At 42.5% G+C, this 27,399-nt stretch overlaps 5 protein-coding genes across 5 annotated transcripts; 2 read left to right on the top strand and 3 right to left on the bottom strand.

Annotated features, from left to right (window-relative positions):
• Window positions 1-572: 572 nt before the first annotated feature.
• LOC144739633 (alanine--tRNA ligase, cytoplasmic-like) lies at window positions 573-6,626 on the bottom strand (the record flags this gene model as incomplete). The annotated part of the gene is given in 19 exon segments (XM_078622560.1): window positions 573-757; window positions 890-1,032; window positions 1,035-1,055; window positions 1,058-1,094; window positions 1,206-1,319; window positions 2,049-2,227; window positions 2,317-2,461; window positions 2,635-2,759; window positions 4,105-4,255; window positions 4,432-4,449; window positions 4,451-4,541; window positions 4,719-4,864; window positions 5,011-5,097; window positions 5,100-5,157; window positions 5,251-5,276; window positions 5,278-5,443; window positions 5,732-5,877; window positions 6,203-6,391; window positions 6,483-6,626. Coding segments are annotated over 19 exon segments (2,171 nt in total), but the record flags the coding sequence as incomplete, so codon positions are not given.
• A 3,039-nt stretch (window positions 6,627-9,665) lies between these two features.
• LOC144739635 (exosome complex component MTR3-like) lies at window positions 9,666-11,066 on the bottom strand. Its single transcript, XM_078622562.1, has 2 exons — window positions 10,789-11,066; window positions 9,666-10,212 (listed from the first exon to the last, which is right to left on the bottom strand). Exons 1-2 carry the CDS (start codon window positions 11,064-11,066, stop codon window positions 9,666-9,668), a joined length of 825 nt encoding a protein of 274 aa, XP_078478688.1.
• Window positions 11,067-12,993: 1,927 nt separating this feature from the next.
• Window positions 12,994-18,949, top strand: LOC144739632 (protein-glutamine gamma-glutamyltransferase 2-like). The gene is given in 16 exon segments (XM_078622558.1): window positions 12,994-13,009; window positions 13,248-13,393; window positions 13,395-13,419; window positions 13,555-13,785; window positions 14,379-14,497; window positions 14,906-15,034; window positions 15,168-15,345; window positions 15,689-15,830; window positions 15,926-16,029; window positions 16,583-16,725; window positions 16,829-16,928; window positions 17,124-17,269; window positions 17,344-17,473; window positions 17,586-17,746; window positions 18,571-18,707; window positions 18,802-18,949. Coding segments are annotated over 16 exon segments (2,055 nt in total).
• Window positions 18,950-20,686: 1,737 nt separating this feature from the next.
• On the top strand, window positions 20,687-24,467 carry PLLP (plasmolipin). The gene is given in 5 exon segments (XM_078622557.1): window positions 20,687-20,851; window positions 23,331-23,489; window positions 23,491-23,505; window positions 23,799-23,903; window positions 24,360-24,467. Coding segments are annotated over 5 exon segments (552 nt in total).
• Window positions 24,468-25,773: 1,306 nt separating this feature from the next.
• On the bottom strand, window positions 25,774-27,379 carry ARL2BP (ARF like GTPase 2 binding protein). The gene is given in 6 exon segments (XM_078622561.1): window positions 25,774-25,908; window positions 26,111-26,204; window positions 26,524-26,609; window positions 26,751-26,857; window positions 27,080-27,141; window positions 27,351-27,379. Coding segments are annotated over 6 exon segments (513 nt in total).
• Between the last annotated feature and the right edge of the window lie 20 nt (window positions 27,380-27,399).

Genomic DNA, 27,399 nt, shown 5'->3' with positions numbered 1-27,399 from the left:
GACAGAATGTTCCAGGCCTCGGCGGCACAGGGATGCAGCTGGCACACCATAAACAACCACAAATCCATTTCACTTCTACTTAACACACCAGCACAGACACACAAACTGCTTCCTTCAGATGCTGGACACACAACTCCGTGGTGTGTAAGTGAACGTACATCTGATCAGAATCACACCAGGTCATGTGTGCTCTTATGATAATCACATTTAACAGAATACATTTTTCAGCAGTAACCCTGATATTATGACAGTGAAAATCCAACAACAATGATTGCTGCCAAAACATTTCTTTGTCTTTCTACTAGATGACTTCAGTGACAACCACGAGCAATAGTCAGTTTGAGTGAAAGCACCAAGAATCCGAGGTTCACACACACATTAGTAGTGTCCAAAATCCACATAATCCACATTGACCATTAATTCATTGTTATACAAGGAAAATTGAGGTTCAACTGCAAAACTAATTCTTCTTGCGTCGTCGTGACGTGGAAGGTCCTGCTGATGTCCTATGTTCAAAGCAACAGGCTTGCAGAAGAAATGAGAAAATACTGTACATTGCGAATCATACTTACGTTCCACCGCAAAACTCAATTGAAGTGAGGGAACCAGCAGCACTGCTGGGGTCGTCCAGCAGCTCCTGAACGGGGATCCCAATAGACACAACTCGGACAGGGTCAGGGTAGGTCTCGTCGAACACGGCACGCAGCCCCTGAATGGCCTTGGCTGCTGCTAGAGGAGCGTCCATGGCGTAAACAGGCTGGAGAGGACAGCACGAGAAGGAAAAGTGTTTTAAACTGAGGGTTCTCAGACGTGACCTCTTTATTGGTGCATAAGTTAGACTTCATGCACTAATTAAAGACTTTTCGTTACCTGTCAAAATGTAACTTACCTTAGCATCTCTTATCATGGCACAAGCGATCTCCTCAGTGCGACGGATCTCCCCCGTGCTCAGAGCACCTTTAGCTGTGAAGTCAAACCGCAGGCGGTCAGCAGCCACCAGGGAGCCCCTCTGGTCAGCCTCCCCCAAAACCCCCGCAGGGCAAAGTTGAGGATGGTGTTGCGGTGTGGTTGCTCATGATGGGCTTACGACGAGCCTGGAGGGAGCACATGGCACAGTGATTGTGAGGTTAAAAATGGGGCTTCAGAGGAGTGGACCCAAAGTGAATGTTTGACAGTGATGTAATAACACCTGCTTACAATCGTACCTCATCCACATGCAGGGTGACACAGTCTCCAACCTTCAATGTTCCATAGACAGTCCCAACATGGAGAACGTAACCTCCTCTGACCTGCGTATTCTTGACTGTGAACTCCATCCTCTACAGACGCCGACAATGGGAGCGACAGCACCATTAGAAATAACAGACCATGTACAATATATCCGGAGGTCATTTATGTTCAACTCACTGGAAATCTGATTTGACACAAGCATGATGTGTGGCTTCATGAGAAGATTGTAAGCTAATCGAGGGTTTGACGTGGAAAACTAAAGCCTCAAGTGCACAAATATTGGGCATGGGCTTCTTAGCGAAAGACTTCTTTCTGTGCATCTAGCAGTTCAAAGAATTTACATTTTTGTATAATCTGGAATATTTAAAGAGGCAAAAAAGATTTTAATGTGGCAATGCAATTAATTCCTATTTCAGATATCAGTCCAGCATGAAAATCAGATCAAATTCCATCTGTTCTTTACTGATGTGCAGTCTCCCTCTGCATCTATGAATATGACAAAACTGACAGATTCACTCAGACTTGTTTTCTGAGGATAGCCAACATTACTGGATAGTAAAACTGAAGGAAACTAAGTTAAATCAGATCAGACAGGTCTTTGCATCACTGCCTCCTTTTATTAAAGTATATCTAGAGCTGTGAAAGAGCATTGCCAACACTGATGATTCACAGAGAAATTCTTAACTGTAATATTACACCTCTATAATATCCTTTCCAGTGGTCGAGGCGTGCAGCAAGCTGCCTGGTTGATCATTGTGACTCAAGGCTCTTAAACTGTGAATATGAAACTCTAACTCGTCTTCATTAGATACACTTACATCCTCTGCGCTGTCATCCTCCCGCAGCATGTAGCCCTCATCAAAAGTCTGCCCGCCCTGCTCAGCGTAGAAAGACGTCTGGTCCAGCAGCACACCACACTCCTGACCTGTGGTCACTTCATCGCAAAAGGCACGGTCACGGCGCAGAGCGAGCACTGTGGCTGAGGGCTGCTGGAACTCTGAACATCAACAGGAGAGTGTGAATGTCCTGAAAATACAGACGTCACACCTAATGCAAGGTCTGTGTGTGTATTTAGAGCGTGTGTACCATAGTTTCCCTTTTCATCTGAGGTGTATTTGTATTTGGGAGAGTCATCGGTGGCAGGGACTTTCTTGTTTCTCAGCTCTTCAATGGCATAGATGTCCAGCATGATGTGGTCCTCGTCTCCTGCGCCCTTACCCTGGGACTTCAACTACAAACACCAAGAGTCAAAGGTTGCTCACTTGACTTCAAGGGGTACAGACTAAACACTGTGCTTGATACCAACGTGTGCTGGGGGTTTGTTGTGTACGACAGCATGCAGCCTACATGAGTACTGTACTTTCAAGAACAAAATAATGTCACATTTTCCTTCCACCTCCTCACCTGTGCAGCCTTCTTCACCTCTTCAAATGCACCCATATCCACTGCCATGCCTTTCTCCTCTGCGATGAGGGAGGTTAAGTCCAGAGGGAAGCCGTACGTGTCATAAAGCAGCCACGCTGTGTCTCCTAGATGCATCATACCTGCATACACACCTCATCATTGAACTGGGAGTTTGTGTCAGAAAGTTAAAGGCATTCATTTCCTGAAATCAAAGAGTTTGTGTTCCTACATTGAGCAACCTGAGCCGTGTATGTTTTACTGAGGGGAATGTGAACGGACCGCAGGCAGGTGATCCTGAGTTCCTTCCTTCTGCTAAGGCTGAAGCAGCTGTTGGACATGCTGTTTCATTTCACACATTCAGTTTGATGTAGAGGTTCATTAATTTTTTTTCAGGTTCATCATTTTTTCCTCAGAGTGGAAGATGAAAAACCTGCTTGAGTAGTAGTTTGTTACCTAAGGATGCTCTTTGCTCATTTTATTGTCACTTTCAAATATCATGCATAATTGATTCTACACTCAAAGCTCTATCAGCCATCAATGTATTTTTTATTACGATTACTTATTATTTATAACTTCAGAAAACTTCAAGTTGACATTTAATTTATCATGAGATAAAAACATTTTAAAAACTGAGTAGTAGCTTTTGGTGACTTTTTAAAGGCTGCATATGCTTCATATGTTGCCAAAATACTTCAACGAATGACTGTCTGTTGAAATGAAAACAGGAGCTAGGATCCAAAAACACATATTTGATGTTCAAACACACAAGTACTCAGCAGTCCTTTATAGATGAGTACTTGTAATTACAAATGGGAAGCGGTCTTGATTTTAGCTTCAGTCTGACTGAACAGTCCATCTGTAAGAAAATGTAAAAAATACTCAAACCTCTGTGGTTTGTTTCTGCTTCAGTTATTGTCACAATGTCCGTGTTTCATACTCTTTACAAATTGTCCCACCATAAATTCATAATAACTTGAACCATTAACATGTTCTGTCATTTATGATGTATCCAGCAATGTCCTAAAGAATGCAAGTATGTGTGTGTGAGCTTCTGCACGTACAGCAGGAGTAGGGTTGATGAATAAGTGATAAATGAGTGACTCACATGGTGTTTCACTTTGTCAGATCAGAAGTGAAAAGTCCTTAAGGTTTTCTCACGAGTTTTAGGGTTTATTTCAGTTTGTTACACAGGCTCTTGGGAAAATACACAAGTCTCATTGTATTATGCAAGTTCAGTGTTGCACTTGCACTTGTAAATTTTAAGGTTTCATTTTGATGAAAATGAACGTGTACAACTGCTGCTGGCCCAAACAGCCTGAGGTTGACAGCAATCTATCAAACGAATCGATTCATGCAGACTGACGATCCTGAAGATTTGGAAAATGGATGTACGTTGCTTTAATTTGTTGTCCTGTTACTAGCCAAATAACCAAATAAAGCTGGAAGTGCTTGTTCATCTGTGTGCCTCACCTGGGATGATCTTACAGTCTCCGAGACTCATGATCTTCCGATCAAGGATACGTCGCCCCCTGCTGAGGGTTTTGAGGAACTGTGTCTCCTCCTCATTTATGATGTCCTTCACCATGTCTGGGTCTTTCCTCAACTCTGGGAAAGCATCACCCTAAGGAGAAAATAACATGTATGTGATTCGTCAGGCAGTGAAAGCAGGAGGAGGAAAATCTTTTAAACAACCATGAGGAAGAGAGAAGTTACTGGTAAACAAGTCAAAGACATTAGCGTTGGACTATCTTAGCATTAGCAAACAGCAAGACAGCAGGTGTGGACAGAAATTCTCACCAGGGAATTGACCACCACAATCCACCAAAGAGGCAAAAAACCCTCTCTGAGCTCCTAGTTTCTCATGGGAATAACGCACTGCACGACGTAGGATTCTCCGTAACACGTAGCTGAAATATGATGAAAGAACAACAAAGAAGTACATTTACTGCCAAAGATGGATTTAGGGGACAGTAAAATGCAGCATCTAATACACACACACAAAATAAAGTAAACCACACTGTACACAGGCTCTCTGTTTGCTTCTGAGCCTTCATCATCGGTTTGGCTACTGTGAAATGTCTCACCCTCTTCCCGTGTTGTCAGGTCGGCCACCGTCTGATAGGGCGATGGTAATAGTACGGGCATGGTCAGCGAGCACACGATACGCCATGTCAATGCCGTCTACGTCCTCTGTGCCAACTTTACCGGTGTAAGGTCGAGCACCAGTACCCTACAACAGATTAAAAATGTTTGGTTTTTTTTAAGATATATGATTTAAACTAATTCAAAAGTAACCTCTAGTAACCAGCTGTTTCAACTGGTTTTTAAGCAATTAAACAAACCTGAAAAAAGTGATGATTTCAAGTATTTGTGTACCTTCTGAATGGCTTGAAAGTATGGGATGAAGAGGTCAGTGTCATAGTTAGACATCTTGTTCTGCAGCACAGACACCAGGCGGCTCCAGGGCCCATCCCTGTGTCAATACTCTTCTTAGGCAGCGGTTTCAGCACCGTCTCGGATTCTCTGAAGAGGGTAGAACAAGGAATAACTGATAGATAAACAAACAAGATAAAGAATTCCCCTTGATTATCCTCCTGATATAAGAGAGAGTGTTACCTGTTGAATTGGATGAAGACAAGGTTACCAGATCTCCAGTACGTTAGGATCGTCCATGTTCACCAGGTGTGAGGCATCTCTCCCTCCGATCCGGTCATAGTGGATCTCACTGCAGGGACCACAGGGACCAGTGTCCCCCATCTCCCAGAAGTTATCCTTCATACTGCCAGGCAGAATGCGAGCCTCCTCCATCCTGAGAGGCAGAGAACCAAAACTTTATATTATATATGCGTGTATCTAAAGATCATTACAAGCTACACTAACCAATTTCCTCTGACTGATAAGCGTGTTTCAAAGGGACACTACATCATTTTTGTCCCTCTTTTACCAACACACGAGCTGGAAAATAGCATATCATCCTTTAAGGAGGTTTATCAATTACGCCCATGAGATGGAAAGCAAAACTTTCATGAGTTTTACTGAAAAAAGGCAATCTATCTGATGTGTTCACCAATAAATCGTACTCCCAGGACAGACTCACCCTAAGTCCATCCAGATTTGTTTGCACTCCAAATCTGCTTCCAGGCCTGCATCGGCATTACCCCCAAAATAGGTGACATAAAGACGGTCAATAGAAATGCCAAACTCCTGGGTCAGCAGTTCCAATGCCATCTTGCAGGCCAGGTGCTGCAGTAGGGAGATGAGAGGGAGAAGACAAAATGAGCCCTACAGAGTACACACATCTGGGATCAACAGGCTCAGATTTGAGTGTGGTGGAAAATAATTTACGTTTATTGTTCATGAAAAACAAGCACAGGTACAACAGACATGATGCATTGCTGCTAATTTAGCAGACCCCTTTGAACTGACTGCTAACAGCCAGCCAAGAGAAACAGTCAACTGAAAGCAGACACTTTTGCTCAAACTTTTACACTGGAAAATATGCTACCGATTTGTTCAGTCAAAAAATACTAAAAGCTGCATTCAATATCAGGACAAAAGAAGACAACACCTTGAAGTAGTCTCCAAAGGACCAGGACCCCAGCATCTCGAAGAAGGTGTGGTGGTAGACGTCTTTACCAACGTCATCAAGGTCGTTGTGTTTGCCGCCTGCACGAATACACTTCTGGGTGTTAGCGGCACGGCGCAGCCTGGCCATGGGGTGGGATGGGTCAATGGTGTTGAGGAAGATGGGCTTGAACTAGGAAAGCCAAAATGTGTTATTTGTGTTAGTGGGTCTTTAACCAGAATCTGTACTTCAGTCATTCAGAGAAAATGTGTAAACTTCTCACCTGGTTCATGCCAGCATTGGCAAAGAGCAGTGTGGGGTCATCCAGTGGGATGGTGGATGACGAGTGGACGTAGTTGTGCTCATAGCGATGGAAGAAGTCAATGAACTTCTGGCGAATTTGTGTTGCACTCAAAGAAGAGTCCATGCTGAATCAGCTCTCTGAACAAAAATACATTTCAGTACATTGGGGATTTATTGGGGTCTGGACACTCATGTAAACTAAGTTGTTTAAAAAATCTGTGTTCTTCTGTCTCGGTCACAGAGACATATCTGAATTCTACAAAACATGTATAGTAAAGTGTGGTCTTTGTCTTCCAGCCAGATACCGGTTTAACCAGTGTACAATTTGCTGCTCATCAGTTATTTGCCCCGAAGGCTCCGACACACTGCTTCCAAGAGGAATTATGACTAATGTCGTTAAACTCCTAAGTTCTTTTCTGTATCTTAAATTATCAGGATGAGGCAGCACAGGATGAAAAAATTCTCGGATTGAAACATTACATTTGGAACATGCCTTCAAAAAATATATATATATATATATATATATATATATTATTTTACTTAAAAATTACCTTACTTGAGTTCAGCTTTGGGTGTAATGGTTAATACTGTATGTTCGTATGTTCAGTCAGTTACTGTATGTTCGTATGTTCAGTCAGTTATTTCTTCCTGGATTATGCCAATGACCTTCACAAGTTCTAATGTTCAAGATTAGTTAAATACAGATCAGGATCAGTGTAACTCCACCTCCCCTCAAGTATGAAATCATGCTAGAAACTATAAATTTCACCTGAAAAAGTGAAACCACTGCTGGGTAAAATTTAATCCAAAACAAAACGGCCCCTAAAAATTCTATTTGAATTGTTAGGGACTTTTTACTAGTACCTCAACAGCAGCATAACAAAGAAGTGTATATAAGTAAAAGACAACAGAGTTGTATTCCCAGCAGACAACTCATTCATACACTCAACAACAAAGGAAAGCAAATCACAGAGCTGGTGTCTTCAGCCCCCTGGAGCCTGAGCAGAAGTAAACAGCTACAGTCTCACTCCTGGCTACCAAACCACACTGCTGGCAACCACTACAGTTGGACACAAGAAGGTGATGGAATGGAAAAGTCAGTGTGTCTGTGCTGTAATAAGACCAAATGTGGCAGCTAATACTGCAACAATCGCAGGGAAACGTGTGAAGTTTGGCAGCACACAACCCAGTCTTTGAGATTCTGCTGTGTCTCGTTCAAACACACCAGCACCTGGAGATTTTACTGGCAACTTTACAAACACAGATTACAAGAAGTCCGACCTAGAGTCCCAGTCAGCACTACAGAAGCAATTTAAATCCCCTAAATGCACTTCGTTATATCGTAGGTAACTGGGTTAGCTATTTTGCGTCAGCTGACAGGCACTAGCTTAACAACCTGACGTTAGCAAGCTACATGTTAGCCTCACACGCTACATCCATGCGTTCAGTCGAATGCAGTTCAGCCTACGCGTGAAGACTACTTCACCAAAGAGCATCAATTCCACCGGCACTTGAGCAATTGCCAATACTCACAAGAGTCGCAATTGCTTGCAGAATGACACAGCGCCTGCTCCCAACCACACCGGTTGTCCCACGTTGCTCAAACCGAAGGTAAGCTCACTGCGACTGAATACGCCCATGGTAGATGCTGATTGGTCCAACTGCGCTAATGCACCGAAAATATGGATTTCCATTGGACAACGTCACTGTCAGTCACAGCCAAACCCGCCACATCACAGACACACCAGCCTCGGCTGGCTGATGCAACGAACAAGGCGATGCTGTCATCTATGAACTGCTCCAGTGATTTTTCATTTAAACGTTCATTAAATCATTAAGTATGATGTATTGTTTTACTTTACACATTTGTAATTTGGATCATCGCATTCTAGCCCCGTAATCATGGGAGGTAACTGGTATGTTGGTCTAAAACTGCTCAAAACAGATGAGGACATAGTGTTCTTTGCAATAGTGTTTCTTCATTGACTGACTTGAACAAAAATACTTCTGAAAGTTTTCCTGGGCAACAGGTGTACACTTCTCCACATGATATTATGTAGTTTGGTGGTCTACTTCAAAAAGGTTTCATTCGTCTTGTTCACTAATTCAAGAAAATGAGCAATTTGTATTTAATATACTATTTATTTTTATCTCGATACCAGCATTACATCATTCTTAGCAACCCAGACAGCAAGAAATGATCACATCTTCAGGTTTTAAACCAGCAGGTTGAAAGCACTGAAATCTGGATTTATTTCTGTTAATGTGAAGATGTGTCCACATCTGACCTGTTAGATGCTTGATGCTCTCAATTACATTTAGAAACACACATACATACACACAGGCCCTTATCTCACAAAAACAGAGACACCAACTAATGGACAAATTCATTCAGTTCATCTGGACATTCAGATAATCTGGCCCAAATCTGTTCTTAGGATCACATCTGTGTGACAGGATTCCTGAGCATCTGAGAGTTTACTTGACGATCTGCAGGGCAATTAACATGTGGCAAATGAAAGAATATAACATCTCTTGGAACAAAGCCTGTTGGGACGAATATCCCACAAACTGACTGCACTGTATGCAAGTGGATGTGGATGTGTAATTTTACATCACACAAAAATGCAAATAATTATGGCTCATCAGTAGTGATAAAAAACAAAAAAAATTATTTGAACAACTATGGTTTATTTTGTGTATCTGACTTTACTGACCACAAATAAAGAAGAAATAACTCCTGTCCTCTCTCCATAGGAGCAGCACCTTGTGAAAGAGTACATCCCTGTATCAGGAGATGCTCATTTATGAATGGGGATGTTGGCAATGCATGTTGCTATGGTAAAATGGTAAACCCCTAAACCAAGTTGGGACAGTGGTGAAAACCATGTGTCATAACATACATGACAGCATTCTAGGAGTTATTTTTCACAAGACTACCAAGCAGAAGATGCACATATCTCTGTGTTTTTGTCAGTTTTTCTGGTAATATGCCTCAGAACAAGCACTGAAGCACCAACCGACAACAACAATATTATGAGTATATGTCATTATCCAACTACCTACTGGAAAGCTGTACTGAAATTTCCTTAGAAAAACAATCAGAAACAAATGGTACCCAGTATAAAACAGTGAAGTAGGCAGCTATTGTTTCTGAAGTGTCTCAGCTCTCTGATGGAAGGGGAGCAACTCTGCGTACAGCCTTGGCCAGAGCCTGTTGGATGACCGGGTATATTTTATAGCATCCCTCTATGCAGGTTCTGACCCCCGCTGTCAGGTTCTCTTCACTCATTTCTCCATCGGACTGCAGTCCAGAAATCTGGTTCAGGCTGGGGAGGAACGCAACAGTCAGACTGCCCTGGTTCTCGCTGCAAACCGAACTCAAGCTGTTTTCTTCTGTGTAAGTAGGGTCCACCACATACGACGCGCCATTCTGGCGGATGGCACAGCCCAGCACAAGATCATACATCTCAATCCCTGCATCTGCAAGCGCAAGAGAAGCACATGTGACAGCATGTGCCAGAACTGAACCACTGTTCTCCAGAACCATCACATTGACTTCGATCTGAGATCGGGGATACTTGTGGAGGCACAATGCTGGCCGCAGACTTTCATGCAGCATCAGTGAGAAGTCCTTGTCCTGACTCCCTTGAATCCAGGAGCCTCTCTCCGGGCAGGAAAATGGAGCGAAACGCATGTCAGTAGTCAACCTGAACACACAAAGGGCAAACGTTTTGGTTTCTATAGTTGTTAAGGAAATGTAGGTAATAGGTAAGGTCAGCCTTTATTTCTCGCAGTGGGGAAATTAAAAAAAAAAACACCATTAGAGACCTTACTGCCAGCCATCAAAAACACACATAGAATGAACACAAAGACCATGTCTTCTCAAAATTGTGTGATCTTTAAAACAATTGCTCTTTTCCCCATAGTGCCTATCTAGTACTCATGGATGTATTTGTGTTTCACTAAGTTCTCACTTTGGTGCTTTCATCTTTTACATTTTTGTAACATGTTAACTACTCTCAGCACTGTTTATTTTTATTGTACGGTGTCCCTGTGTGGTATGGTTCAAATTGTTTCTGCTGACCTTCTCCCTTGGTGCTACCTTTTAGTGTCCAATGTGTTGTGTGTAAAAATCGTGTCTGCATCTTTTTGTACCACTGTTGTCTAGAACAAATTTCCCGCAAGGCACAACAGATTTTGTGTGATTGCAACAGCAATGTGGACAGTGTCCTATGATTTATAGTTCATTCCATCAACGTATACGTTTAAAAAACACAGCATACCTTCCACATTTCATATCGGTTTCATCTTTACGCTCCGTTTCTCTGGGGCCATAAACGCAGCACATCACCTTGGTGTCTCCAGCCTCAATGTACGCGGAGCCTTTCGCTTGGCTCACCAGCCCGCACCTGAGGAACACAGGCCGGACGTCCACCTGGTCCCGCTGCCGGCCATCGGCTCTGGGGTCAGTGGAGGAGTAGACTGCCGCCGTGTCACACACAAACAGAGACGGGCTTTGGGAAACTTCAGGACCGCGTACCCGTTTGGTATCAACCGGCATGATGCTACAAAGAGAGAGGAGCAAAGTGACAATTCGACTAAGAGCCACGAGCAGCGCGTGAGCGAGTGCAGCAGAGAAATTGTACCCCCGGAAACAAACAAGTCCGAGAAATGGTTCCGGAGTGTGGAGGGTCGCTAGTACTCGGTATTAGCTACTGAGGGTATGATGATTTGATGTTCGATTTTATGAGTCCATCTGTTTTATTTATATTTTATATTTATTCAATTCAAAGAATATTTTATTGTGGAAATAAAAAGAAATGCAGTATGATGTAAAGCATCAGCATTACATTCAAATGAGTTTCTTCATTTTTTTTCTGTGAATGTTGTGAGTTGTAACATAAATGTTAAGCAGTCAAAAGAAAGAACGTAATCATAGTTGCAGTAAGTCAGTATCTTATTGCTCTTTGTGTTTGTAGTTTTTTTATTTTTTTTTTAAGTTTATCTGATCAGGTACATGGAGGCTCTCAGTTAACTTAGTGGACAACACAAGATGGGACAAAAAGTACCAAAAAAGTACCATTAACTCTGTGACAATCGTTTCAATAATATTTATATGGGCGGTATCACAAATCAAAAATGGTTTCACAGGACCTAGCAGTCCAGGAAATATATGACATCAAATCTCCTACAAGCTTCCAGATAAGAACTAGGAATGTACTCCTCCCCTCCCAAAGTGGTCCCTGTGTGACAGAGCAGACAGTGCATTGAACAGTTACTCTTTTTCCCAGCAGTGTGTCACTCTCTTGACACTCAGGCGTTATTGTTGAGCAGAGGTCAGACGAACACTTCTTTCCCGAAACATGACTATCGCAGCATTCCACAGCTGATGAAGAGCAGGGGGGTTTCCGGTTTGAATCTGAAGGAAACTTACATTTCTGACTGGAATTGTCAGAGCCCATTTGTCGTTGTGCATCATAATACACAGTGTTCATTACTTGTATAGAAATTCTTAAAACTGAAGGTTATGACAGTCAGTTCAGATCAATAAGAATGCATACCAGAAGAACCAGAGGCATAGGCGCCCATACAAACATGACAATTTGTTTTAACTAAATCATCTTATCCTTGCCAGTATTTACATGGATGAAAGTAAACAATTTGAAATCATTGCGTCTGGACACTCAAAGTTTTGGAACATTCATGACGTAGTGGGAGAGGTGATGTACCCATCACATACTCGGTGGACTCAAAAAAAAAAAACCTTAAAATTATTGAAGACCAACTGACTGACAGGCAAGGCCATTCCTAAAAACATGCCAGGAAATGAAAGCATTAACGTCACATGTGACTTTACATGATATTGATTAATAATTAAGAATATCAGGAGACTAGTTGATTATTGGCAGGTATTTGCAAATCCAGATGAAAGAGTGATGCATGAAGTGAGGAATCCTTTATTTTTGTTATAAAAGCTAAAATGGGACGAGTAGGGCATGTTTTGAGGATATGGTATTAGTATATCGTGTACTTACAGTACAAATATTATGCCACACTGGTATCTCACTCTTACAGTAGCTGCAGACAATAGTGACTTTTAAGACAAGGAAAAATGTGACTCATGTCATGTTAAACCTATACACACTACACACAAGTCTTCCCATGACATCCACCCTTCCATAAATGTGGGTACAAAGACCCAAGTGTGTCCAAGGGGATGAGAAACACTCTTTAAATAATCACCCACACACGGCAAACACACACGTATGCACAGGCCAACAGACTGTAGGTTTTCGGTAAGTGATGTCAGAGGTCTGTAGGGTGACGAGGTGGAGTGAGGGAGTGTTTTTGGGGTGAGTGTGTTTCAGAGGGAGGTGGGAGGGTGCGGAGGACTGAGCTGTATAAATACAAGCCTCTGATGGACAATAAGCATGAAGAGAGGAGTGAGACGTTTGTAGCAACAGATCAAGACAAGTAAAAGATTTGTGATGGACCACGACAAGGGTCAGTGATTTTGTTCTTCCTATCTCTGTCTGTCTGTCACACTGTGTCATCTGTGTGTATCACATCATGTGTGGAAAATGCACTGACGTTTCACACTTGTGTGTGATACGATTCGTCCGTCTCCTGACTGACTGTAACTTATAGTCCTCTTCCTTGGATTTATGTCATGATTTTACCCGGGCTGTGAAACAAAACAACCAAAGACAGACATTGCTGAACTCAGCTTGTGTTGATTCAGGTTTGATTGCTGACGTGGATCTGAGAAGTCGTGAAAACAACTTGGCCCACCGAACCAGGGAGATCGACAGGGAGCGCCTGATTGTCCGGAGAGGTCAACCTTTCTCCATAACTCTGCAGTGCTCTGACTTTCTGCCCCCCAAACACCCACCTGGCTCTGGTGCTACACCTGGGTAAGTAAAGCTTAGGTCATTTCATTTTGTTGTGATCAGTTTTGTAAAGAGCTTAAGTGCTTGTTCAGAGAAGAGAGCACAACATTTATATAAGTAAATCTGTTTACGTGCGTGTTAAATCATATCTTTCTTCAGGCAAGAGAGATGAAGTTGTGATAAAGCTTCTGAAGGAGCGTGGGACTGGAGACATGTGGTGGTTCAACCAGCAGGGCGTGCAGGATGAAATACTGCTGACTCTGCACAGTCCATCAGACGCAGTTATTGGCCATTACCATCTGACTGTGTTGATTATGTCACTTGATGGACGTGTTTTGGAGAAGAGAGAGAACATGACGTTCCACCTGCTCTTCAACCCCTGGTGCAAAGGTAAAGTAAATATTAAATAGGATATACAGCTTCCTGTCACGGGTGGACTGGATTTAAATACTGCAACTTCCTGATGTTCCTTTGTACAAAGTATCACAACTGATGAGTTTACAAGAACAAAAAATCAGTGCTGAGTGAAACACACGATTGACAGACATTGATGAAATCCTCTGCTGGGGTCACTTCGCTTATCTCGTCGCCTGAACCCTAGACAGAGCAAATTGCAAACCACACAGTGGGACTAAATATTATGTGAGTGTACATAACTAAAGTACAGTCACTCTGAGGCAGCATCTTCTAAAACAGCTGGTGAATCAGGTGGTGAATGGCCCAAAAACATTGTTGATCTAAACAGACAGTCTATACTCACTATGGAGTTCACTGGTCAGTTAGAAGATCAAGACAACTGTCAACTAGGTCAGAGGGACAAAAAGCAGCAGAGTAATTTGTTCAAAAAACATTTTCACTATTTGCACTTATAACATCATAATTTATACAAACTGAAAAAATATTTTTAACTGTACTCAATCTGGATGATTCTCTCAGAAATGGGGGGGTACTCATTATTTCTGCGTGTGTGCGTGTGTGTCCAGATGATGCTGTGTACCTCCCTGATGAGAGTTTGCTCCAGGAGTACGTGATGAATGAAGATGGAGTCATCTACTTGGGGACATGGGATTACATCAGAACTATCCCCTGGAATTTTGGACAGGTAAAAGTGTGTGTGCATTTGAGCATCTGTGTGTGTGTGTGTGTGTGTGTGTGTGTGTGTTTGTGTGTGCGTATATTTTTGGTGGGATGGGGTGGGTTGGGGGGTGAATGTGTCTGCCAGGAGGCGCTTTGTGTGAATTGTCACAGCAGTGTGACAGCGGAGACTGTCAGCTGGATTTGAAAATCTGCTGTTGGTCAGACAGCGAAAAGTTCTGGACAGGAGGTGTCAGAATGTAACCAGACCACACAAACAAGGGCTTGACCCTTCACAGTCTGCTGGCAGCAGAGAGGAAGACAAAGAAGTCGCCACAGAGAAAAAAAAAATACAAAAACAGAAATAGAAATAGAAAAAGCCCCACAGTGTTTCTTTTCTCATGTTTCTCTTCACCTCCTTTTTACTTTCTCTTAGTTTGAGGACTATGTGATGGACATCTGCTTTGAAATCCTGGACAACTCCAAAGATGCTCTTAAAAACTTGGAGATGGACACTGAGCGAAGATCTGACCCGGTCTACGTGACCAGGATGATCACTGCGATGGTGACTAGCTTGTCTCTTTGCTGTACAAGAAAACAACTTTGGTCCCACTACTAGAGCATGTGCTGGATGCAGAATCATCTCACCTAACATGTTTCCTCTAGTGTCACGTCTGTGTTTGTCTCTGCTGCTTCAGGTGAACTCTAACGGAGACAGAGGCGTGTTGACGGGTCGCTGGAACGACCCATACCCGGATGGAGTAGCACCTTATCGATGGACGGGCAGCGTGCCAATCCTGGAACAGTGGAGCAGGGCCGGGGCCAGGCCGGTTAAGTACGGCCAGTGTTGGGTGTTTGCTGGCGTGGCCTGTACAGGTGAGGCCTCCACATAAAGGTCACTGCTGCTGCTCAGACATACTGGTGATTTGTTGGCTGGTGGCAAAACTGAAACAAAACCTGGATACATCATTACCTCCACCAAGGAGGTGCCAGACTGTCTGTCTGTCTGTTAGCAAAATAATTCCAAAAGTTAGGAACAGATTTTAATGAAAAATCTATGATCCAGAACAAGAAATTGGATTTGTTCAGATTACTGGAAATTGGTCCCAATTCAGAAACAGTCATAAACCCTGATTTTGTTAAAAGTGCATTGTTACCACTATTAAACCTTTATCTCCATCGCTGTGTAGTTTCAGTGTGGCGTACGTTATCTCCACAGTGCTGCGCTGTCTGGGAATCCCAACACGCCTCATCACCAACTTCTCCTCTGCACACGATGTTGATGGAAATCTCTCTGTTGACTTCCTGCTGAACGAAAGACTGGAGCCACTTCACAGCACATACAAGAGCGATAGTAGCTGGTAGGACACACACAGTGTACAGATGTAGATTAGAATTATTTAAGAGATAGTTCTTCAGATTAATGTGCTACATGTAACATGCTTCATGTTTTCAGGAACTTCCACTGTTGGGTCGAGTCTTGGATGAGGAGAGATGATCTCCTCAAAGGAAATGATGGCTGGCAGGTTTTGGACCCGACTCCTCAAGAACTCAGTGAAGGTACGTTCCCAGATGTAACCACCAGTCTTTTCCTTTTCGGTCTTATATACCTCACTGCCTGTTATTACCTCATATACCTCACTGTCACTGCTTTTCAGTATGGAATGTCGGCTTCATGGGCTTTTTTTTTCAAACCCTATAAACTGTTTTCAGTTACATTTACATGTGTTCCTTCAACTCATCTCCCATGACACGTTCTCTGACACAAGGTTAACACATTTGGTAAAATTGCTTTGGGCAGCACTTTGTCTTCACTGTGTCATGTCAAACAGCTGCATGCTAAGGTGACTTTTGTTTACATATAATATGTCAAAATTTACATATAATATAAGGATTTCTCATTTGATAGGTCTGTAACATAATACATGGGCCTGTTTATGTCAAACTGAGCCAATACAACACCAATCTTTTTTTTCAGTGTTTTATTTCCTTTTATTTTACACTTTGGGTGGGGTTATAGTGGGTCCCTGGTATATGGTACCTACATATACATGCCAATACAGAGTAAGTCACGTAATATTCAATGAATCTGTGGCTGTTTTCTTTTCAACAGGTGAGTTCTGCTGTGGTCCATGTCCTGTTGTGGCCATCAAGGAGGGAAATCTGGGTGTAAAGTATGACGCTCCATTTGTATTTGCTGAGGTGAATGCTGACATCATCCACTGGGTCGTCCATCAAGATGGCCAAAGACAGAAGGTCATTTTCATTTTGACACAATTTCATATTTCATCATGTGAAAAATTGTCTGTAAGCACTGATGCTAAGATGGTTGAATAATGAGGATGATTGTTGTTGACAGATCCGAGTGGACCAATCAACTGTAGGACGGAATATCAGTACCAAAAGTGTGTATAGTAACCACAGAGAAGATGTCACGCTACACTACAAATATCCTGAAGGTGAGTTGGGGAGTCGTCAGTAACTGCAGTTCAGTATATAAGCATGTCTTGGTGGGTTTCTGTGTCACTGATGATTATAAAAAACAAAAAAAAAACAAAACAAAAAAAACATTTTGGGGGCATTCTGGGACTCTGTCGTTGTAAAATCCATCTAGTCTCGTGGTCAGATTAAACTGATCCAGTGTCTCCTCACAGGCTCCAAGATGGAGAGAGAAGTGTACCAGAGGGCTGGGCGGCGAGGCACTGAGGCAGTCAACGATAGACTCGAACCTGGAAAACTGCAGCTGACAATTAAACATACTAAACCTGTATTTGGGACGGACTTTGACGTGATAGTTGAGGTATGAAACAGTATGAAGCACCTACATGTGATGACTTGTGATCTTCTCCAACCATGATGTGATTGTGTACACAGGTGAAGAACGAAGGAGGAATGGATACTCATGCTCAGTTAACCATTCTGGCCGCAGCTGTGACTTATAATTCTCTCCACAGAGGAGAATGTCAAAAGAAAAGCATCAGTGTCATGGTTCCTGCTCACAAAGGTTGGCAGCTTCCTGTTCATCTCGCTTTCAACCATGTGTTCTAACGAAGTATTACATTCTTCTCCTACATCTACGTTCCTTAATTTACTGAAATGTGTGTGTGTGTGTTTAGTTCACAAGGAAGTCTTGCGACTGCGCTATGATGAATATGTCAGATGTGTCTCTGAACACCACCTGATCAGGGTGAAAGCGTTTCTGGAAGCTCCGGGGAACAACGAACCCATCATGACTGTGGCCAACGTCCCACTTAGCATGCCTGAGCTGCTCGTCCAGGTAGGTGTCACACACACACTGACCTCTACACACATTATACACTGACAGGCCAAAAAAGGTCACACGCTGTAATATTTCACATTTATTTCCATCCGGCATTGCATTCTTTTTTCTTTTTTTTTTTTTGCAAGATCTTGAATGATGAGCGATTCAGACTACTGTGCTGTCTTCTCAGCACATCCCAAAGATTGTCAGTGGGGACTGGGTGGTGGCCGATCCCTGTCTGAACATCTCATGCTCCCTGAACAATTCTTTCATAATTGTCAATGATCAATCATCTTGGAACATGTCCGTGTCATGAGGGAAGAAATAACGTGGTCATTCCGTATATGTAGTCAGCTTTTTTTTTTTTTTGTGCAGGCAGCCGAAAAAGTCAATGAATGACTGCCGAAAAAGTCAATGAAAAATTCTGGTCGGTTGGAGTACAGGTCATAAATCCCACCCTCTTCATGCTCGAAGTTTGACAACACAAGCAAAAACAAAGTGTCATATCATGTAGTTCTTATTATATTGATGTTTGCTCTCATGCTCACTCTGAGAGTTTGGGACGTGTTGTGTTTCAACCGTGCCTTAGTAATGATTGATGATTCCACTGTTGTCTTTTATTTATTTATGTTCTTTCTCAGAGGACACTGTTCTTCAGATAGTTGTTGTTTCATTATGATAATCATACTTGAATCACACCCGCTGTATAAAAGATTACTGAACACATTGTAACTCTGAGACTCTGTACTGGGTATCCACTGTCTAATTAGGTTTTACTCTATAATACTGGAAACTGCAGTGCCAAATACTGGTTGAAAAGAAAACGGTGTCCTCCCCAGGTGCCTGGGAAGGCTGTTGTACATCGGCCTTTGACAGCCTACATGTCTTTCACCAATCCTCTACCCGTCCCACTGAAAGGTGGTGTTTTCACGATAGAGGGGGCTGGTCTGCTGTCCGCCACAGAGATCCATATGAAGTATGTACCGTCACCTGCGGCTCTGCTCACAGACCTGGATACCAAAACAGACGCAAACCACTAGAAATTCAAACATCTGTCGTCTCTCTTGCAGTGGTGACATTGCTCCAGGCCAGAGGGTTTCTGTCAAGCTGTCCTTCTCACCTGTGCGGACCGGGGTGAGAAAGCTCCTGGTGGACTTTGATTCGGACCGGCTGAACGACATGAAAGGAGTCGCCACTGTGATTGTCCGCAAGAGATAACTACATCATATTGTTATATCTATCTATCTATCTATCTATCTATCTATCTATCTATCTATCTATCTATCTATCTATCTATCTATCTATCTATCTATCTATCCATCTATCCATCTATCCATCTATCTATCTATCTATCTATCTATCTATCTATCTATCTATTTATCTGTCTGTCTGTCTGTCTGTCTGTCTGTATCTATCATACTGCACGTGAGCAAAAGACTTCAGTTAACCCGTGTTCAACTTAAACTCCAGTGCTGTTGAAGCCTGAAGCTAATGTCCTTGAGCCCTGTTGGTTTCGGCGCAGCAGGTTGGTTTCTCCATCTTAACTTTCTGGTGACACAGTAATGTTGGCTTGAAGTTTAAAATATAAAGCACTACCTTTTTTTATTTGGGGACCCGTCATTCCATGAAATTAAAAAAAATGTAATTGTGACTTTGATTTTATATTTATACATTTTTACAATAAGATGTGTGTCCAAGTAAAATGTAACATGTTAACATACAATGGTCAATAAAGTAATTCCATAGATTCAAATCCAAACATGTATGTACACATGTAGTGTTAAACTCATCAGAATAGAGGGGTTTTTGGCTCTTTAAAGAGAACTTGGGGAGCTGTTTCTTTCAAAGAGCCATTCAAAAGACTGGCTGGTTGTTTTATTTAGTTGTCTATTTATTAAAGCTCAACCTGGGGAACTAGAAATAATCAGCAGTAAGAGGTCAGATTTGGATCTGAATTATTGAAACTTGCACATTCCACCAATATATACTCTATTGGTAGGAACTATCCTAAAATTCTGATTATAATTTCATTTGTGTTTTCATTGTAAATATTCCAAAAGGTAACACTTTCACCCTTTCACCCCCATGCAATGATAGTGAGGTCACAATCTGAGCAACAGCAGTAACAGTTTAAATTTGAGTCAAGAACATTTTCACTCATTCATGAACATGACATCTGTAATTACAGCAAATTTGATTTTTAATTGAAAGTAAAATTTGACTTACAGATACTTTATACTTCATCAGTCCACTGAGGAATCACCTGTATGGCAGGTCATCAAACACTTGACCAGGGCAGGTGGAGGGATTTTTCACTGGATGGATTGAATGTGGGTAAAAGAAGGACCTATTAAATTCCGAGGCAGATCTATTTAGGATGGAAAAAAACAATAATAATGAAGAAAATGATCGATGATGGATCTGAAGTCAATGTGATACACATCCACTCCAGCAGAGCGAGCAAGAGAGTCATGTCTGAAAGGTGCATGTTTGCTGATAACAGCTGTTAATCGAAAAAGGGGAAAGGTCACACAGGAAGAGGGTTGTGAGCAACCAGAAGTCCTCCAGCTGTCCAGGATGTTAATAAGTCACTTAGTGAGTAAGAGAGAAAGAGAATGAAGGACGGGTTGTGGGAGGGAGAAAGAGGGAGGGTGTGTAAGTGTAGTGAGTCACACCACCATTATCAGACACCTGTCAGCACAGGTGGATAGTACCTGCTACAGCTGGAGCTTCATTGGAGGCAGCTCTTTGGATAGTTCTTCTTTTTATATACTATTTGATGTGTTTTTATCTACAGAACTGAACTTTAATTTGACACTTTGGATGCATTCACTGTTGACTGAATCCCAGCCGACGCTGCTTGAGACTGCTGGAGTACCAACATTGTCCTTTGCACACTTTTATTCTGAGACTGACTCCCAGACTGACTCCAGCTTCAGATAAACCCACTTGATCATGGCAGACTTCCCATCCAAGGTTAACACGGAGACCAGCTCCCCAAACCCCCAGAGCTCTCAGCAGGGGGGCAACAGCCTCAGAGGGTTGGCAGCTAACGTCACCATCAGGATGGACTTGACATTTCTCAGAAGTATCGTGGCTGTCCTCATGATGGTTGAAAGTGTGAGTAGCATCACCGTTGCTGGAGTCCACTCTGTCCAACTTGTTTCACTCAGTGAGCTCAACTTGGGATGCTGATTCACAATAATCAGGCAAAAAATGTTTCTGATATGATGTATTATTTAACCAGATGTAAATGGGGCCTATTCTCAGCACCAGGTGAAGACTGATGTTTAGCTCTAGATGGATTTATGGCAGCAGATCAGTGTGTATGTAGGACTGAATGGTGGAGGCAGTATCTCCCACCTTTGTTGGCTTCATCATTTTTCACTTTTAAGCTGTACCGTGATGGCACAAAAAAGAAAAGAACTAATGTGCAGAAGAGGTGTGTGTCTTCCGCATGTTGGACATCTGTCGTATTCATCATTGAAGAGGTGTTCAAGAAGAACTCAAATCAAGCATCAAACACGCTTCTTCTTTCTATACTCAAGTATGTATCTGCATCGTGTTAAGTCAGTTGACAAGAACCTCTGAACAAGTGTTGGAGATCCTGTCTGCTATGTTTGCTCTTACATTCATTTGAAAGAATGAATGAATACAGGAACAACCAGGATAAGGATTCCAGAGCCTCACCTGGTCTATTTCCCCCTCCAGTGAGGTATTTGCTCTTCTGTAATGTGTGTAAAATGTGTGTCATGTGTGTATAGAGAACATGTGACCTGCTGGAGGAGTATTTGCTGCAGAGATCTTTGTCCCCTGGAGGATGTGAGCCTCCTCACACCTTGTAACTGTGACTCATTAACCCCGTACAGGTGTAGGGCAAATGTTCTCTGGCCATAACACCTTTGATCAAATGTTTATGGTTGAGATAGAGAGAGGGGGGGGGGGGGGAATAAAGACAATACTTACTAATTTATCTTTTCAATCATAATCATAAGTAAAGAATGCTCTAGGTTGGAACCATCAGTTTTTGTCAGGTTTTGGGTCCAGCATGGACCAAAGGTTTCTGGAGATGAACCCTCAATAATCTATTACTATTATTGACTCTGTGTGGTGCACTTTCTCCAGTTTTAAAGACATTCAAACGAGTGTCAGCAGTATTTACCTAAATTCAAGTGTGTTTGCAAGTGAGATGCCCTGAGAGCAGAAAATGAAAGTGATAAGGAGGAAACAGGATGGGCTCATCCGTTAGTCTTCTTTGCTCTTACATCTGTTTGTAGTATTGAACAAAGTACAGGACACCGACTCACAATAAAATCCGTTTGAGCTCAAGTCACCAACCATAGGACGACCACCATCGCTACCATCATGAATTTACATGTCTGTTTTTCGGTTTGCGGTCACTGATCCATATGTCTTTCTTTGGTTACCACTTTAGAAGCAGACATAGTGTAAGTGTGACCAGCTCAAACTCAAACTGCTGCAAACAGCATGTCACCAGAAAGTTTGGGTATTAATGTTTATTGTACGATGACGCTTGGACAGCAAATGTTTCATAGTGTCAGAATAGATTCGATTTCCTGGATAGACTAGATACCCATTCCAGACTGGATACCCTGGATTGAGTGAAGTGGTTGGACAGTGTTTCCTTTTCCAGTGACGTGCTTGCTATCGATAAACACAGGAATGTGTGAGTAGCGGACTTGGCTGGAGACCAGATGAGTTCTAACCCTACTCCTGGTGGCAGTAAACCTCTGGACACACCCATCGTAGGTCCCATAATCACACTGACCTGGTTGGTCTGGGTAGGACGCTGTTAAAGGACATTCTGCAGTTAAACATTTCTCCCTTCTCTGTACTTTACAAGTGTCAAAAATGTTACAACAGTGTTGTAGTAATGCCTGTTAAGTTATAGCCAGCAATCAAGAGAAGACTGATCTGTTGGTGTAGCAGGTGATTCTCTTCTCTTCAGGTGCTTGTCAAATAAAGTCAAACCTTTGGATACTGATCTATACTCAGTCACAGGAGTTGTCATGTGATGGGTGAGGGAGGCAAAGAGTAACGTGTGTGTGTGTGTGTTTTACTATTTGGCTCCTTTTTCAATATGAATTAATATTCAGATGATCAGTGATGTACAATGTACAGTGCGTACTGTACGATAAAAGGCATCTACATGAAATGTATACGCTGACACATGCTGTTTAGGGGGTATCAGCTAAGACGGGCAGAGGTCATCATGTGAGTGCCCTCTGTTTGTATACAGTATGTATGTGCATATCAGATGTGTTAAAAGAGAAACTTGATCTCTGCATACATAATGGAGTATCCTTTCACTGCCTCTCTCATGGGAGAGAGACACAGCAGCGTAGAGAGGACTTTTGTGTGGTTTCTGCCTGGACATCTCTCTGCTTTGAGAAGCCAAAAGTGAATTTCAACCATATTCAGTTTGTCTACAAGGAACGAGTTAGCAAAAAGCACACTGCAGGGCAGGAAAAGTGTCTTTGATTAAAGGATGCCGTCACTCTGTACTCTGATAACAGGGCACAGAGCATCATCGCTTTCATTCTCGACACATCTGTTTTTCCGTTTCTAACCTCTGCAGATTCTGGGGCTGCTGCAGTGGGCATTGATCGCCAGCACCCATTACACATGGATTCCTGCGTACGGCTGGGTGATGTTTGTGGCCGTCACCTTCTGGCTCCTCACCACCATCCTCTTCTTCCTGATCCTGTTTGGTGTCCAGCAAAAAATGACCTTTGTCCCCCTGGCCACTGACGGTACGGAGGGAAAAGTAAAGAAGTGCTAGAGTTTCTTTACAAAGGTGAAAGGTTTGAAATCTGAAGGATGGGTTTTCTTGAATGAGCTAAACAATATGCATCTTTACTGTCATGCTGCTCAAAGATCAGTGTCTGCAACATTAAATGCCATTGACCAATTTATGAACATTAAGAGGGAGACATTTTCTTGTAATTATTTTTTTTGTTAAGAGGAGGGTGTGTTGGAGTAGAATTTGCACTAATAGGAGTAACAGGATTTTTTGTGTGAACTGAAGCCTCGTCTCTTCTTCCAGGTGATGGTGTACAACGGCATAGCCACGCTCCTCTATCTGACCGCCTTCCTGACCAATGCAGCTTCCGTCAGTCATTATTACTATGGGCATCATGCAGCTGCCGCTGTAAGACTCACTCTTCACACCATGTCATATTTCTATGTGCAGGACATATGGGACAGTCTACTCTCAGAGAGCCTTATTGTCCACACATCCGCTTCTGTCGTTTCATTCAAATGTTCAGCCATTTTAACTTTTTTAAAGCACACTTATTTATCAGGCAGGTGCACACATAACTAATTAAGAAGAAAAAAATAAATTGCTGAAGCTGCTTTATTGGTCCAGTGTTTGGGAAGCTGGTCCTGTGTTTGGCCCACTTACCTTTGTACAAAAAAACCCCAACCTCGTCTCTGCTGGAGAGCGACAGTCAGTAAAGAGAGAAATGTGTGAATGCAGGAGGCAGAAATATGTCAGAGTTTTATAGTCTCCTCCACTGGATGAAGTCCATCTGGGTTAGCAGTAGCATGTGCACACAGACTTTTGTCGGACTGGGGATCGATCTGACTGCTGGTCTGTTTCCAGGGCTTTGGTTCGGTGGTGACCTTGGCGTACGGTACCAGTGCGTTCTTCTCTTATCTGGACTGGAGGGGAGATGGAGGAAACGCTGCTGCCAGCACGGTGCCGACCTAAGAGTCAAACATGATCATGTGTCCCAGGAAAAGACTCTTTCTGTTCTCGGTCTCTGAAGTAATCCACTTTCAGCAAAGTGTCATTTCATTGTTATTCCTGCTGACTCTCGAATCTGGACAACAAAACACTGATGTTAATGAAATCACACTGAATTCATCCACAATGAATCCCTTCACAGCACGGAAATAAAATGATCAGCAGCCTTTATTTACTGACGTCCCAAATACAACCAGATGCACTGAGGCCAAATTCAGAAGTACCTACAATAAATTCCACACATCCAGCTACAAACTCTCCTGTGAATTGCTCTCATGCATACACAGCAGACTGAGTCCACACAACTCCAACTTGTCTGCAACGTCTCCCAGCCGAGCCAAATCAATGAACATCCGCTGAACATGAACATCAGGCTGTGGACTGAAAATTTCATCTCTCCAAAATGTTTACACTGACAATGTGAGGAAACAAGGGACAGTAAAGATCCAAATGTTCCATGAGTTGCACTACTGAACACCTGATGTACTTGCCCAGCGTTGCCAGGTGGAAAATGTAGGATTATTGTACCAGAAAGTCAAAATTCATCACATCATTCATCTCATATTATGAGAAAAATTTGAACTGAACAACAGTGATGTGTCCTTCCGTGTCGAGGCTTCAAAGCGTGTTTGAGTACTTCAGGAGGATTTTTGTGAAGCGCATCTCATGGCTTGATGACATTGGTTGTGACTAGTGATGGTCGACTGAAACCGATGCTCCGATACAAACTTCTTGTCTTCTAAATTGGAGAATAATTTCCTGTGAGCAACTATACTTCAAAGCTGCTTTGATGCACAACAAGGCACGTAACCGAGACGCATGGAGCAGTAACTGCTTCGGTCGCCTGAGTGACCAGTGTCCAACCAGACGTTCATGGAAGGATAAAACTGCTGTAGATTTGGCTTTTTGCAGGATTACTGACTGTACATCATCCAGAGGGCCAGATTATTGTACATGGACGACAATTATCATACACCCCAGCAACGCTGTACGTGCCTGAATCTTTTTGTACCAAGAATGCGGGTGCTAGTTAAATCCTGTGTGCTGGGGCTAAGTAATAAACATCCAAATAAAAATGCTTGGTATGGATTGTCACCTGTTTATTTAACCCTTCAAAGACCATCCCAACCACCGCCACAAACAGATGCGGAGGAATTCCAGACAAGAGATACAGTCAAACTGTGCACATACTGTGAATCGATGAACTTGTCCGAGACTGAGAAACACTTTATACAAGCTAATACAAGTTTCTGCAGCCTCTTCAAAATATTTAACATGTCAAATTCAAACTATTTATTTTTTGTGTGTGTATGTGTGTGTGTCACTGCTCTCCTATGTTGGAGTTAGGCTTCAGCGATATGACCACCAGTTCTTTGCTCAGGTCCAAACCCCGGCCCTCCTTCTCCTAAGAACAGATAGATTTAATGGTGGTGTTAAAAAGAGTACAAAAACACAAACAAGCTACCTTTCATAAAAAAACGGTGCACTATCTTCAACATGTGTCAGTAACCTTCAGTAACTAATAGATGACAGAATCACTTGTATTGTACCACATCTATTTTACTTGACACCTGTGAAGAATCTTTTCACCTTTGTAAACAACTCACATCTTTGTATTTGAGGATCATCTCCTTGAAGGCCATGAAGTCAATGAATGTCTCCAACGTGTCAAATATATCCTGTGGGATCTCTTTGTGCTGCCTGCAGGACAAAAAACTCATATTCAACACACATGCCACCTAGTGGCATAACGCACAATAGCTACACAGCAAAAGGCACATGGAAGGCAGTGGTCACAGAGCTTTTTTAGAGGCTGATTTCAGCGACTGCACATTCTTCTCTCCCATCCTCTGACTGTGACCAAGTCACTGAACTCAGCACATCAACTTCAAGAATGTCTCAATTCCTCAAAATACATCTAGCTGCCTGATGAGGCAGCTAAGGGGGGGCGTTGTAATAGAATCTTTAGGACACAAAACAAAATAGCTTTCACCGAGAGTTGGGACACCCACCACCTTACATGAGAAGCTGTTCAAAGTCAGTCATATGAAATCCAGGGATCCTCCTCATGAGCTGCTCCTGCAGATGGTTCTGCAGCAGGTCCACCTACATGACACTCACAAGTGTAAAACCCTCTCACAAGCCAAACTAAAAACATACTGATAATTAGTATCATGGTTGCCTAAGACATATATAATGGAAATGAACTGACTAATGTCATGTTGAATAGGGTTGAAGTATCCTCACATAGTCGGTAAAAATCGATGTGTAGCTCAGACGATTTTCTTCAGAGTTGTCAAATTCCTGGTAATGTTTCTCCAAGAAAGTTTTCCTCAGCTGCTGGAACTCATCCCCTAAAATAAAAGCCATACACAGAGAACATCAGGTTTGGATGTCTTGGATTTGAGTGTTTAAACTTGGTGTTTCTATCAAAAAAAGTCTTTGTTGAAGAAGGAGAATAAGCAGGCCAAGGTGAAAGTATGCTTCTTCTTCTTCTTCTTGACCTTAATTCCACCACCAATGTCAGGACTAACCCAATGGGGGAAAATCGTGAGTGGTTTAGTGACTGATCCTACCAATGAGAATGTCCCCAATGCAGTCAACAACTTCATCAAAAGCTATGTCTTCCGGTGAGGAGCTGGAGGAGGAGAAGTAAGGATAAAAATCACTTACAGGTAGAATAAAGTCAATGCAGTTGTCTACTTTGTAATGACACAAAGCCATGACAGGTCGGCTGTCATTGGTAACTAGCTGATGTCAGATATGATGTATTGCTTCTGTTCTTGTATTCATCGTCACGTTGTGAAGCTGAATTATGAATGTCCTGCAGCTCAGACTTGAACCTACTTGCAAATAGTGATGAAGTCTTCGTCCATGTCTGTCAGCTCTATGGTTT

Source organism: Lampetra planeri, unplaced genomic scaffold (genome assembly GCF_965212315.1).
Source record: "Lampetra planeri unplaced genomic scaffold, kcLamPlan1.2.h2 scaffold_1614, whole genome shotgun sequence".
NCBI lineage: Eukaryota > Metazoa > Chordata > Hyperoartia > Petromyzontiformes > Petromyzontidae > Lampetra > Lampetra planeri.
The sequence above is the reverse complement of the archived record's forward strand: the minus strand, read 5'-3'. Positions and strand labels throughout refer to the sequence as shown.